General features: G+C 43.9%; 1 protein-coding gene and 1 long non-coding RNA gene across 3 annotated transcripts in view; one reads left to right on the forward strand and one right to left on the reverse strand.

Annotated features, from left to right (window-relative positions):
- The window catches only part of LOC131264870 (uncharacterized), a 97,945-nt gene extending 88,442 nt beyond the window's left edge, over nucleotides 1-9,503 (forward strand). The window contains exons 17-18 of the mRNA XM_058267137.1: nucleotides 429-532; nucleotides 8,510-9,503. Coding sequence (XP_058123120.1) covers nucleotides 429-532; nucleotides 8,510-8,664 — 259 coding nt within the window. The 3' untranslated portion in view covers nucleotides 8,665-9,503. The remainder of the gene's footprint in view (nucleotides 1-428; nucleotides 533-8,509) is intronic.
- Nucleotides 9,504-10,262: 759 nt separating this feature from the next.
- Nucleotides 10,263-11,198, reverse strand: LOC131265523 (uncharacterized). Of its 2 annotated transcripts, none has more exons than XR_009178274.1 (3): nucleotides 10,890-11,198; nucleotides 10,434-10,806; nucleotides 10,263-10,342 (listed from the first exon to the last, which is right to left on the reverse strand). It is a non-coding gene; the product is annotated as an uncharacterized LOC131265523 (long non-coding RNA). The 2 variants fall into 2 exon arrangements; XR_009178275.1 differs by having other exon boundaries at nucleotides 10,434-10,809.
- Between the last annotated feature and the right edge of the window lie 3,793 nt (nucleotides 11,199-14,991).

Consider the following 14,991-nt stretch of genomic DNA (forward strand, 5'->3'; position numbering starts at 1 on the left):
TCTAACCCAATTTTTTCCTCTTTTCTTTCCATGTTTTTTCCACTCTATCTCACTCACTCGGTCAAACCAAACGGCTGGTCATGGCTTTTTCACAATTCATTTCCCCACGGTTTTTTTTTTTCGTTCCGTTTCCCACGGCCGGAAACGCTGCCTTTTTCCGGTTACACATACCTACACACACCCACGTCGGCGATAACCGGGCCCCCGGGTGGACGATGGTTGTCACATTTTCACCTTTCGGGGCTAAAATTTGCCTTTCTCCTTCGCGTTTCAATGGCTCTATTTTGCGTCCGTGCGTGTGGAACGGTGGCGCCATCTGTCGGGCCCATGACGTGGCCTAATGCCTCACCTTTCAAACCGAACCCCGGCCATCAAAACTAACACACAAAAAAAAACACATCCCCACGCTGACATCCAACACATCACAGGAACTCGCAGGACGGCACGCTGAAGGTTGACGGTGGAAAGCCAATCACCAGACGATCGCCCGGTAAGCTGAGGCAGCTCAACACGGACACCGGACTGTATGTCGGTAAGTGGTGGTTTCTTTTCATTCCTTTTCCATCTCCTGCTGCCGTATAGTTCACCTATTTCCTCCCATCGCCTTCCATTTCCCTTCACCAAACGCTCAGCGGAAAAGGTCCTCCCTCCGTCGCCTTGACCGAATCGAAACTTTTTAACCCTTCCGGGTTGTACACTCCTTTTCACAAAACGAAAAAAATGGAACGAATCTGTGGGGCAGATAAAATGGGGGAAGGTTTTCTTTCAGCCAACTTCCACTAAGAGAGTCATGAGAATCGGCCCACTTGCTTAAACTGTCCAGACGCCATCGTTTGCCCTTTCGGTTAGCCTCCGAGGCCAAGCGGAGTGTTCCGGAGTACAGGGACAGTTTGTTCTTTGGCTTTGGCACGAGGATAACCAGTCAAAGTGGAGTAGGTTTTTTTTTGGATTGCTCCATTTTAATTTCCGGAAGGCGATTTTGCTTTTCTTTCCAACGGTTAAGTCCCTTCTTCTCCCGTGCTGAGATTGGGTAGGAGTGTAATGAGGAAGATGGCGAGTTTGTGAATAATTATTCAAAATCTAACCTTATTTTACCTTACAATAACAAATCCCCAGATTTTGATTATGATTAACCAAGCCAAGGGTATTTTTCATCGCGCAAATTCCAGCTCCAGTATTTTGCTTACAGCTACAGCAACACACGGCATCAGCAATGACATCGAAAATAATTCATGTGAATCGATTTTATGCTTCATAATTTAACATTCTTCGTTGCGAAAATTTAATCACCTGTTGCCAGCGACCTCACGATGGTGAAAAGCCGAAAGGAACGGGAAAAGGTTCCGTCAGTGTTTCCCCTTGATCGACATCTGTTCGATTCTAGCGACTTCAATCACTCCCTTGGGGGAGGCAGGTATTTCCTCGCTTTCCACCACACTCCACTCCGTTTCAAATACACACACAGACCAGTGAAAGGTATTATTAAAAATGGATTTAATTTCGTTCCACCGGCCACCGACCTGCCACGTACCTCGGAGTAATAATTTATTATTAGCCTCCTCAAGCGGACGGTTGGGCTTTAAAAATGTAAAACAAAAATAAGAGCACATCGCGATGGTCCTTGGGTTGGCTGGCATGGGAGAAGGCGAGCAGTGGCTTTCCAAGCGTGTGTTTTGGCTGGTGCTGGTGTAGCCAGCTCATGACGATGACGTGCCCTTTCATTGCCTTAATGGATTTACAATGTTAATGGCAGGTGGCTTTCAGTATTTTCCACCGCGCGCCCTATTCCGCGACCGTGGAAAGGTGAAAGCTTTTGGCCAAACCACAGGCGGGCGCCTGTTTCGCTGAAGGCTTGGCCCCCGGGTGGGGCGATCACTTCCGACCGGTGCCCCCTTCTCCAGGCGCCAGGTACCCATTATTGTCAGTCAATATCCATTCTGCCGGCCATTGTTCGGCGAATAGCGCGATTAATGATGCCCAGGAAAATGGTTCACCGTGCGTCTCGTTTGGTACTCGGAAAACTCATTTGCTGAACCGGCTGGAACCAAGTAATCGAAAGGTAAATGCCCTTCAAGATGTCATGGATGCTTCCAAAAAACATTACTGTTTCTGTTTGACAAATTTGTTAGTAGTACATTACTCTGAAACTAGCATACAATCAATATTTTCTTTTTTTTAAACTTTTACATCACATTATTCAAGTTAAGCAAACGAGGTAGTTGACAGACAGTTTGTAGAGTCCAAACTAATCTTTACGATCCTGTTAGACTTGATTTAATTTTTCATAGATAATATTTTAACGTCTGAGTATATCACAGGTTGGTCTGACATGTGAAACATTTTGCATAGCATAGTAATTTAGCAGCATAATTTTCATATTAGTTTATACGACCTAACCGCACAGCCCACACTTCAGCGAAATGAAAGAAATTAGGATAAGCCATTTCGCTCCCGTCCTTCTCTGCTCCTCCATTTCCTACGACCAACTAAATTCCATAAACAAAACTCACATGAGTTATAAGCTCGCCAAGGCAAACGAGTTCCACAACAAATTCTCCACCAGAAGCACATTTGTTCTCCCGATGCCATAGCCAGTGCTCCGGGGTCAGGGAAAGGCGAGCACCATTTTGCTCCCCGCGGGCCAACCTCACCGAAAAACCGATTTGCTGATGCGAGATGCAAACCAAAGATGCCCGGCCGCAACAGCCGGAAAAACAATTTTTCGAACGTAGCTGGTTCGGTGGTTCGGGTCAGTGCAGAAACCTTACGGATACGAATGGCCACGGGGAAACTCAAGAACCCCCCCTCCCCCCTCACATCTCGGCAGGGTGTATGGTAAGGAAGGGGCAGTGCTATAAAGCGGATATTTATGTTATGGTGTTCCTGGCAATATGTTTACTTCCATTCTTTAAAAAACGATTTGGCCTTTCCCCTCCGGTTTTCAGAGCACGTGGGCACAAAATTGGGAAAACAAACCGCGGTGCTTCGAGGAGGGAAAACAGCACAAAACGATTGTCCCTAGAAACCCCACCACTTGGGTGTGTTTGTGTGTGTGTGTGTGTGTCTTAACCCATTTTCCTTCTGGGTGGAATTGGTCACATTACACGGTGATCCGTTCTGTCGCAGCTGTACTAGCACCCTGGCCCGGTTTTCGTGCCAACCAAACCAAGCGAACGGTCCAAGGACGACCGGGTTCCACTGATCTGTTTATAGTTTCCGTACGCCGGACCAAAACAAGCCAAATGAAAATAAAAGAAAAACCTGAAACTGTACCCTTTAACACCGTCCCTGCTAAACCGGCGAAATCGAAATAAAAAAACAAACGGTAATGGTCCACAACTAGTAGATGGAAGGATTTACCAGGGGAAGCGGAGAAGCTATCTAGCTTAAAGCACGTATTTTATTATATTTCCACATCAAATGTCCTTCCAATCCGGAAAACACCCGTAGTCGTATAGATTATGTGGGATTCGCGGTTCCATTGAACGAGAGGGGCCATAATCGCTGTGAGGTTAAATTGCTGGAAATAAAATCGATGCTACGTATCGCGGAGTCACTTTCGCATAGGGACGAATATTACAAGCCTTTTTTCTAATGAATTTTACTTTCTTATATGAGATAATATAAATCAAATTAATTACACAAAGACCGTATTTTTTCGTGTAAAATGACCCCCAAAACAAATTATTCGATGTTTATGAAAAAAATTGAAAAATTCTGTTTTCTAATTTTCATCAGTTGTAATAATGTTATACGTGTTTTCACCTCAACTTTACGATCGAATCGAAAAGTTGCTACCCGTGTATAAGGACCCCATTAATCGCCCTTTGATCAGTTTTGAACTAAAAGGGGGTCGTTTTACACGGAAAAATACGGTACATTTATGTTCCACTTTTTAATTTGATTTTATATTTATACATCGATGCTTGTTTAAAATCGTTGATCAATTGGTAAACTTTTGAAACGAAACCCGCAAATAGCAAACAGCACCGTCATCATATCGATCGATATTTTCATGTGTATGACCCGATTAGTCAGAAGATAAAATTAAAGAAAAAACAACATGTGTTATTTAGGAGCAGCAATAATTTCCCACACAACACAAACGACAAACCACTAGCCACACAAAGCTTCAATCGAATCCAATAACTCAAAACACTTAACCGCACACTGACACGCAATCAAGTCACCGGGGGAGGAAAATAAATGATCCTCTGGTAAACAGCTTGTCACAGTTCAGCAAAACGTCGGGTACAATGGTGCTTGGACTGTAAAAAAACAAGGTGGAACGAGATGTGCCTCTCACTTTTACTACATAATGATTTATCCTGCAGCCTGTGGACTCCGATCGATTGGAAAACAACAGTAAAATGAAAAAAAATTAAAAGAACTACACACACACACAGATGCACACAACGCTATTACAATTTTTATTGCTATCGATTACGTGCTATTGCAGCTCGTTGCAACGATGGCTTCGTCGTTCGTCTCGGCGTTGGTTCGGAAACTTTTGGCGCACGTTGCCTCACATTATGGTCGTCTCGATCATCCGTAGTGGTGTCATATGCTGGTGAAACGTGCGCTTATTACGACGGTCCTCGCTCCCGTATCCCGTATCCCTTCGGGGCGGCCAACATGCAATCGCCAAAGCAAACACCATCCATCGTGGTGGAGGAGTGTATGTGCAGCGAATTAAACATAGACGAAATTGGGACGTCGTGCCGACGAAACATGGAGTAAATTTACGATGCGCACGGATGTGCCATTTTTTCTCCCGCCCGTTTTATAAAGCACACACTTCACACTCAACAGTTGCATTCGTTGACATTCATGGTCGGCGTACTTGCAGGATGGTGCAGGAGAACGATGGTTCTCGACAACGGAACGATATCTTCATTTGTTATCCGCTCTGCCAACACCCGACAAGGGTCCGTTGTTTTTGCATCGTTGCTCACATTTTCCTTTTGGTTTTATCAGCATCGAGTTTTTTTTTTATTCCTGAGTTTCTTTCGTTGTAGGTCTTTTAGAAGATACGCAGTAACCATCGTAGCTATTTTACATTTTACCTGACATGCTTACGTCACACTTTTAATTTTCCTTTTTATATTTGTTTTCACCGAAAAGGTACATTTTCATCACTCGTACTTTAAAACCATTAAATTAGGAAAATTTTCAAAGAAAATAATAAGCAAATAAAAATGGAATGTAGGTGTCATTTCATAAAACATTCATTTTTCTTTATTTGATTCAATTCTTTAGTAATCTGTAAGTGACAGGTGCCAAATAAACTGATTAAATCGTGTATTTTCTGCAATAATGCCATCAATTATTTGCTTACCCTATATTCACATTGCACAAAACAAAGTTATGGTTTCATGCATATGTTGCAACTGCACTCAAGTTAAAACTACGTAAAAAATGAACATTCGACATTATATAGTTCCCTTGTTCAGTTTGACAGCAGCACTCAACGGCGTGCTCAAAGTATGAGATACATTTTCCCTCCCCCACGGACCCTGCGGTGCATGATGCAAAACTTTTCCAAGCATCCATTTCGTCACCGGGGGTCGTTAATATCGGGACGATGGCCAAAAGTGAACGGTGCGGAAACATGAGCATAAAACTCAACCCCTCTCGGCCGTGCCTTTTATTCGATGGCAGCAAATGGTTATTGAAAATTTTGCGAATAAAAGTTGATTTATCTATACCACTTTTGCCTGCCGGGTGGAGTCGGAAAGAGGAGCTGAGGGGGAGCGTTTGGAAAAGCAAAATGACGTTGCAGTGGCAACTTGTGGTGACGTCCCTGTTTTTTTTTTGCATCCTTCGATTTTTTTTTGCTTCCCAATGCTCAACACTGACCAAACGCGGAGGTGTTTGGTGGAGAGCAGCAAACTTTACGATGGCCAGCTGATGGTGGCTCTTTAGTGGAATTAAACATTTTTCCTCGAGCCCCCTGGCCCGCAAAACTTATTGCTGCACCATCTGACGCGGGTGAGGTATTCAAATTTATTGCCCCTCATAAAGCAATCCGATGCAAGCTGCCGTTTGGGGCATTTGGCACCGATGAATGGCGCATGGCTCGGACAAGACCGGGGAGCTCTTTTTTGTACCTTTCCTCTTTTACACCGTTTACAATCGTTTACGAATGATTTCGGTTTCGTTTGACAAGATTGCCGTTTTGGGTGCATTTTTTTCCGATGTTTTAGCTAGGGGATGAATTATAGGCAAAAAGTGTCGTTAAACGTACAAAAGATAATTTAAAATAAGTCAGATAGGTTTCTCTTTTTTAACAACCACTTAAATTCGAAAATATACATTTCATCATCTTGGATGAGCTGAAGCCATATTCTGACAAAATGGATAAACTTTTTTAAAATCTTTAATTCCATAAATCAAAGTTTATTTATTGAAAAAAATAAAAACCCATAGGTAAAATGATTAAATAAATAACATAACTAAAAAAAACGCTGGTTACAGGCATTTTTTCATATGTTCATATCGTTGTAATTGCTCACACAAAATCATTGCCTTTTCGCTTTATCGATGATAGCCTACGGAACCCGACCATAATTTCACTCCTTGATTGGTGTCGATAATTCACTTCCAAGCTGACCGTTTGTTGTTAAATGCTGGTGCCAACTAATTTGCGGTTGAATAATTAAATTTTATTGCACTGTTGATGTCCACACGCAGCTTCATGCTTCATATCTGATTCATCAATTTCGATGGCTGCGTGCATCGAACTCCATTACTATTTTTCGATTACTTCATTAATCATGGTTCCTGCCGAAACATCGGTGCGGTAAGTAACAGGAAACCATCACCATTCCAACAAATGCTTTCACTCTACATTTGGGACGGTTTCCTAAACTACGTCCCCGCAATCCTTTATGTGCGCGTCCAGTTATTTTTTTTGTTTCGTTCTTCGAATTCCAATGCTCAACAACGAATTTGTATGCTCTAACCCAATCGACCGTCCCAGCCCCAACGACTCTCCGAGGCTTTTGTTATGCTCTGTGCAGGGAACAACGAAAGCTGTGCAGAATATTGAAATTCAAATTGTGATTTTCCAATTCGAATATCCCACCGAGTGTCACCCTGCACCTACCCGTTTCACAGGGAGACCCCTCCACCGAACGCCAACGACCGACCCCGGCTGGCTAGTCGATTGTTGTTCGAATCGGGGTTCACTAATTTCCCTACGACGAACTAATCAAACCGGGGGGGCCCCCATGTATTGGACGGAGAACTAATTTCGTTATTAATTAACTCGTCCAGCATCGTATAATCCCATTCGCTTGCCAATTCGGTGTCAGGGTGTCAGCCACTGCTACCCTTTTGAAGGCCAAGGGACCGAAGTGGTATGGGTTGATATGCGTGCTGTGCGTACTCTTTCTGGTTTCAGAATACGTATACGTTCCAGCACGATACATGAATCTTGCCTCAAGTTGGTATTTTGAAGAGGGTTTAATTGAACTTTGTGTGTAACCTTTATGGTAAAAATTTGATTTATTTATGGTTTATAAGTTGCTTCACTATCCAATTGTAGCCAGTTCATTTTTAATAGCATAACCTTAAATTCTGTCTTAAATTTAATTAAGCATTACATGGTTTTCACTTAATAACCTCAACTCATTCATATAGCTCAAATTATCCATACTTCAATTCAATTCAATCAATTAGGAAAAGAGAATTAAAAACATGATCAAAACCGTTTTTCAGATTCATTGCTAGAACGAAACCTCATGTCAGTTTAATCCTGTTCGACCGAAATTCTATTGATTTCAAATCCCTACTGTTCTTCCGTGTCCGCCCAGTAATGACCCGCTCGGTGTCGTACCGAGTTTTTGGGGTCGATGTCGTTTAATTTCTCCATTTTTCCGCCCAATTGATTTCATTCCGAAAAAGTGCTGTCATGAAACGGTTGCAAGCCTGGCTACAGTTTAATTTCAACCAAGTCCACTTACATCTCAACACTCACACGTACATGGACGATCGGTCGGGCAGTTTTGCGACGTTCCAGAATGGAAAATCGAGGTGGCGAAAGGGCGCAGGCAAGCTTTGGCCAACGTCCCAGAGGGTGTGTGTGTGTGTATCGGTGTGGATTTACATAAAATCCTTGCGCTTTTCGGTGCAACCCCCAAAAACCATTCGTACCATCTGCCTCGAAATTCAATCTGATCACCCCAACCCTCCACCCATAACCCCGTATTGGGAAAAGCATATGGTCATATTCGGTTGGAAGAGACGAAACCCTAAAGCAGATATGTCAGAAGGGAATTGTGTTCGTGAAAATGGAGGGCATTTGGGGAAAAACGGTATGGAAATGAAAACACCGCCTCGATCACAACGATCTCAGCTTCCCTACAGTGCCATCGAACCATTTTCCCACGCACCCGCTTTCCTCCCATTCACCAACACCCCGTTCCATTCCATTCCGCTAGCGTGTTTGGGTTTTCCAAATTAACTAATTTGAATATTTTATGCTCTCTGACGCGCGCACACACAGGTGGGTTGCCGGCGGCCCCGCACTACACCCGCCAGCGGTACCGGACGGGGATGGCGGGCTGCATCTCGGAGCTGATACTGGCCGGCGAGCTGCGGCTGAATTTCGACGCGACGATACTGGGCACGGCACACAACGTCGAACCGGGCGCCCCATGAAGGTAGATGTTCTCGCCACCAGCCCAGCCTGCCACCGGTGGGCGGAGGACGGCACGCCGATCAACCCGCGGAAGCAACGGTGTGAGTTCGTCCGCGCATTCGGGCGCCACGCGAGTACGAAACCTTAAATCGGGCAGCAGAGTATAAAAAACAATCTTAAACAAAAACAACTAGTCGAAATTAAACCAAAGCGAGCTGATGGAAGCAGAATCTCAACAACAATACCGACAGAAACACACACACATACACAAGAAAACGTCCAGCCGAAGAGCGAACAGGAAAAAAGAGAAACAAAAGTAGCTAAATTCTCAGTGTATAGCAAAAAAGGGAAAACAAAACGTCATATTTATTTCATAACAGCAACAAAACTAGAAACGATACTCGTGTAAACAAGCGAGTACGAAGCGTCAACAGAGGAACGGGAAGTTAGGGAGGTAGAACTTAAGAAAGAGTGAATGTGAACAACCAAGCAAACAAAATCTGTAGCCAGCAGCATGAAGAGGAAAAAAACAACACAAACGCCAGACAAAAAGAGTGTGAATCGAGTGAACGAAAATCGAATGAATGTAATGGATCAGACAGGAGCAGATCGGAGAAAGAGTTGAAACCAGATAAGGTAAGACCGTGCGAATGAAAACAGAGTGAAAAGAAGTTCTGGAATGCTAGCGAACACTCACAAACACACCCAAGTCACCGAAAGTAGAGTAAATCAGTTTTGTACAAAAACAATCGACAACACAGCAAGTTTGGGAGCATAGCAAAGAAAACGAGAGTGTATCATCTGATAAGATTTGAGTTAAAGTGTTCTTTTTTGGAAAAGAAGCAATGTCTGGTTCGTGCTTGGCAACATTTTACTGAAGAACGTATTTCTCTATTTTGGGGGAAAATTATTCGCTTGTTTGTTTTCCACCAGGTCACCATTTACTTTCAACCACAACAATGCGAAAATTTAGTTCATAGAAAACAAAAGCTTTATTCATACGTATTGTAAAACTATGCCAATGTCGTAAGTGTTGGAAAGGATTATGCATATTTAAAAGGTCCTCTACCGCCTCCGCGGTTGAAGTACTCGTCAGTCGAGCTCAAATTTCGTAATCCCTGCCTTGAGGGGTAAAAATCGACAGACATTCTGCCTTCCTTCACGTGCTTGCTTATTGGAAAATTCTTAAGTGAACGGAAATTACATCTTCGCCCACGATTCGAGCGGCAAAGTTCAGACCATGCCGCAGGGCAAACGTGTTCCCAGTTTTGTTCCGTCGTTTTTCAATATTTTCCCCAACATTGAAATTTCGATCAATGGCGAAGACACAGACAACCAAACCTTTTCGAAAGGGACGCGCGGGGAAGATGGCGCATTTTAAAAACCTCAAAACAACCCAAGTGACAGAAAACACGATTTAGATAATTTTCGCCAGGCTTAGAAAGGGGCTGCATAGAAGATTAATAGCAGACTTATTAAGCCAAAATTGCAAGTGTGTGCGTGAAAAATGAACCCACCGTGGGTGCACTGATCCGATCCTTACTATTATAAATTGAACCCTTCCAACCCAACTCCGGAACTGACAGCTCAAAGCCATCAAATCAAAACAAAATATAAATTCGAATTCAAACAGAGGATTTATTTTAACAATCTCAGCAGTTTTTCTGGAATAGTTTCTTTGCGTGTTCCAAAAACCGTCTAGTTGCAATTCGTAGTCATGAAACGAAAAATACGAAAAGGTAAATATAGAAAAGTACAAATATACAAAAAATTACCTGTTTACATTTACCTTGCTTGCAAACAGGATAATCTTCCCCGATGAACTCGAATGCAACAAAATCGCAAACACTGCATTTATCGAGCTACCATGGAGTAAACCTGCTTCCTAGCTTGCTGCTCGTCCTGTATCATAGGGTTAGCTGCATCTTGCGGCGAACAGAGCGTCTGCATCATCATTGCATAAAGTTCATCCCTCGTCGATACAGTCACTGGAAATATTGGCCTACCCTGGCTTTCCAGCATTATTTTGGCTTGTATGTCCTGTCTCGTTTCCGAAATCATAGCCTCTACAAGCAGCAAACGCTTCCGAAATCATAGCCTCTACAAGCAGCAAACGGTCAATACGAGCAATGCAGAAACCTTCCGGCATTTGTTGTTGAAACCTGCTGGACGGTTGCAAATAACACTTTCCAAATAAAAATTATCGAGTGCTGAAGCGATAACGCAAATAAATCAGTAAACTTACCATAATCGATAAACTGCCTCATCACAATCTTGCTTGGCCCTGGGTAAACGTGTTGTTGGCTTTCATACTGCTGATCCATATGTTGTTTAATCCGCCTTCTGATCGAGAAAATTAGAGTCGCATCTCTGTTTATCTTCGAACCACAATGTTGTTTTTGGTACAGTGCAAACGGCTGAATCGAGAGAGATGTGGAAATATGTTATTCGCAGACCGAGACGCAGGTGGGACATTTCAGTCCAGTCATTGCTGATGCTCTGCAGGAGTACCATGACAGTGCAGCGAAATTACTCCGTCGTGTAGCTTCATAGAACACTTTTTCCACTGGATCGTCTGCCAGAGGGCAATTGGGCTACGTTCTATCGGTGCCGCAGGACAAGTAAGATCGATCAGTTCAGCCTGAATACCCATCTCGAGAATGCAAGCGCAAACTACGATGCGAGCATGGTTAAGCTAATGCAGTCTGACCTAGCCACAGACTGCTCGTTACAAGGCACAAGAGATTATCTGCGTCATTTTCTTCAGCGTACTTCACACCCGGCGACTCGACACTGTTTCCAGTGCTGCTATCCAACTTTTCACTACGCTTTGTGAAAGTAACATCTTTTATCACCGACCTACCCGATTATTGAGAGGAAACATTCTCCTCGCTGCTGCTGCTGAGCGACGAGTTTTTCTTACGACTTAGCGAACGTTAGCGAACCGATCGCGTCCTGTTTGTCACCAAGTAGACGGAAGTGATCGAAGAGGTGATATTCTTCACCGCCCGTTCACACGGCATCGTAGCGTAGCGATTTTGACACTCCATCGTAGTGTCAACTATTTTTTATGGCCGTGGCTAAGGCCTCTCGACCAACATTTACACTACGATGGAGTGTCAAAATCGCTACGCTACGATGCCGTGTGGACGCTGCCTCACCACCGCATCTTACACCGTATCCTCCTGCTCCTTGATCACCATTGCCTCCTCAGACATGAACGATTTCGGTCCATGCTTACCGCCACCGTCGTGTACGTGTACGCATCAGATCGTCGCCAGCACCATTGATCACCGACGATTCACCTTCACGTTTGACCACCTCATCCATGTCGATCAAAATATTACCCTACTTTTGCTCCCTCGCGCCTCCGTGGACGCGGTTTTCCATCCGATTTTTGTTCAACAATCGAGCAATCGACTCCTGCCAGCCAATCTGTTTCGCGATCATCTGCGGAGCTTTCGGTTTGGTAAAAGTGTTGATCATCAACCGTCGCGCATTTTCAAGCTTCAGTGACAGTTTGGCCAGATTGGTGTGATAAATCAAACAGAGTGCCCCGGCGTATCCCATCTCGGTGTCGGACCCAAGGACGAGATCCCGCAAACCCAAAAGAACGTGCGGCTCCAGCTCGAACGGCAGCGTGAAGGAAAACAACCCCGATTAAAGGTTGTGGCACTCAAGTGATGGATCGTAGAATCGCAGGACAGCATTTTTTTGTTCGAATTTCGCTTCGTGTTTAGCATATCGGTAATGAACTTGATCAGCTTCCTCGGCGCCAAAGTGTCATCAACCTCGTGCTTCGTTGTGGTGGTAAGGGTGAGCTCAAATGAAATCCAAAACGAGAAAAATAGGAAAATGAATAAGCTTGTCCCCTAAATCTTACGAACCTTTTCAATGTTAAACTCTTTTCGGATGTAACACTTCACGTTTGTCAACAGTGACTCCAGTACCATTTTGGTATCCTGCGGCGGAAGTGTCGTACCTATCGCGAAATTCTCCTGTACCACGTCCAACATCTACTGACGTGACGCCGACAATACTTCCGACCGTCCTTGATAATCGTACTGATGTATTGTATGTGCCCAGAATTTCACCCAGATATGCACCGAACTAACGATGGCGATCACATCGTTCATCAGCACATTCTCCTTGTTTGTTGCGAGTTTGTAGAGAATTCCCGAAGCCACCAAGTTCGTTGTGCGAAGTTCTACTTCTCAAAAAACCCTATATCGAATATGAAGTTCAAGAGATGGAACATTTTAAACAAAACTTCCTTCAACGGTTGTGATTTATTCACTCCCGCCGTGTCAACAAGTTTTGATACAAACCTCTGGTTTGTTGACGTTTTTTCATTCAACACCTACATTCGACCGACGTTGATGATGATGCTAAATATGTTTCCGGAAAAAGGCTTCTCTTACCTCTTTTCTTGTTATTCCGTGAAAACATGTGTGATTAATAAAGATTATCATCTTTTATTTACGCTGAACAAGTCCGCACGATGCACAGTCACATTACCAAATGAAAACACCAATGACAGCTCAAAACTGATGCACAGCAAGCTTAGAAAAATGTTCAAGAAGAAAACATTCATCAGTCCGTGTATGTACACGGCGATACGAAATTCCGCACCCATACATTCAAACATCGGTGGGATTTAGGGCAATTTCACTGCATTTTTCAAAAATAACCGTCAATTTTGTCACCTGGGAACACATGCCGAAGGAACATCCCGCAAACAAACACAAACAAACAAACAAAACGCTAAAGGTTTTTGCGCCGGTGACGCACACACACACACCCACACAGCCGGTGACAGCTGTCAACGAAATGTGTCATTTATCAAGCGGAAATAAATGGCGATGTTTACTAGATCGATTGTGGTCTTGTTTGTGGTACTGGGGAAGGGGATTCCTATTCACGCGTTATCGATAACAATGTATGGGAAAACCACACACCAAGAAAGGAAATCAGGTCACGAGGATAGTTGAGGCACTAACGATGAGCCTGGAAAAGAGCGGTGTAATGGGAAAACGAACTTTATCACCGTAATCCTTCCTTCATTTTGTTGGGAAAAACTCGTTAACAAAGGTACGACGGGGAGGGGAGGGAAAGGGAAGAAAAAACCACCACCAGCAAACGGTAATGTATACGTAACTTTTTCAATATCCCATCAACCTTCAACATTACAGTTTTCATAAGTGAACATTATCATATTTAATCTCACTTTCTATCCTTTGCGCCGGTTGCTGCGATCATCAAATTGGTTGGGCGACCGGCGACCAACTAATCCCCAATGAATTTCCGCTTCAAATGGAGGCGCCCGGTCATTTTCATCTTTTTCTAAGTTGTGTTCTCTGGAAAGTTCTCCGTCAATTTTGTGCACCACAAGCACGGGGTCTTGCGTTTGGCGCGAAAGACGTCTTTTTAAGCGATTGGAGACGAACTCACGTGCCTAATCCATTATCGGCACGGCGAAGAAAGTGACAGCCTGCTATGTGGGAATGAACTGATTATTGGGTTTTTCTTCAGGCGCGAAAAGTGCCTACTTAAAATTCATGGATCGTTTGAGAAGGATTAAAAATTACCCTATGGAACGCTGTTATTATTATTGTAGGTGTTCATTTTATCTGAAAGTATTATCTCAGTTCTAAAACACTTTCTAAAAAAGATCCATCTTTGTTAGATTCTACTTCAAGAAAATGTCTACCGGTAGAACCTTCTACAATATTCTTCTCTGCAACAGAATAAACCGACCAGTAGGGTTTGTGGTGTATTCGTCCAAAATACATACTCTGGGACATTGTAACACTACGTGGGGTAGGTAAACTTCGCAAGATTCGATTAGTCCACCCTTTCAACCGACTAATCCGAAAAAGCGGGTGAGCCCGCTGGCAACGGTAAAGGTGGTGCAAAGACGGCCAAGCTCAAGACGTTCTGCTGACGACGGACTTCGAAGCGCGGTCGATGTCCATGGGGTGTGAGTAAATTGAATGAAACGTGCATCTTCCGAGCAAGTTGGTCCAATGCTGCAATCTTCCCTCCCTACTGCCTGGTAAGGGTAATGCGCAGTGTGGCTTGAAGCGGATTAAAGAGAATGCTGCGTCAATGTTGCAGAAGCAACTCCATCCCATCTGAGCGTCCCGAGGTCGAGGACTCCTTTCGCACGACCTGCACACTCCGCACACGAAGATGGAAAAGGTGAACATGACGGGTCGGTCGACTGTCGAATCCATAAACAATGACCTGCCGCCTCAATGGTGCAGCTCTGAACCCTTGCCGCGTGCTTCTTTTCGCTCTGCGAAAGTTTGCCCTCTCGGCCGGAGGTTGAAGCTATAAATTAAGGA

This window comes from Anopheles coustani, chromosome 2 (genome assembly GCF_943734705.1).
Source record: "Anopheles coustani chromosome 2, idAnoCousDA_361_x.2, whole genome shotgun sequence".
Taxonomy (NCBI): domain Eukaryota; kingdom Metazoa; phylum Arthropoda; class Insecta; order Diptera; family Culicidae; genus Anopheles; species Anopheles coustani.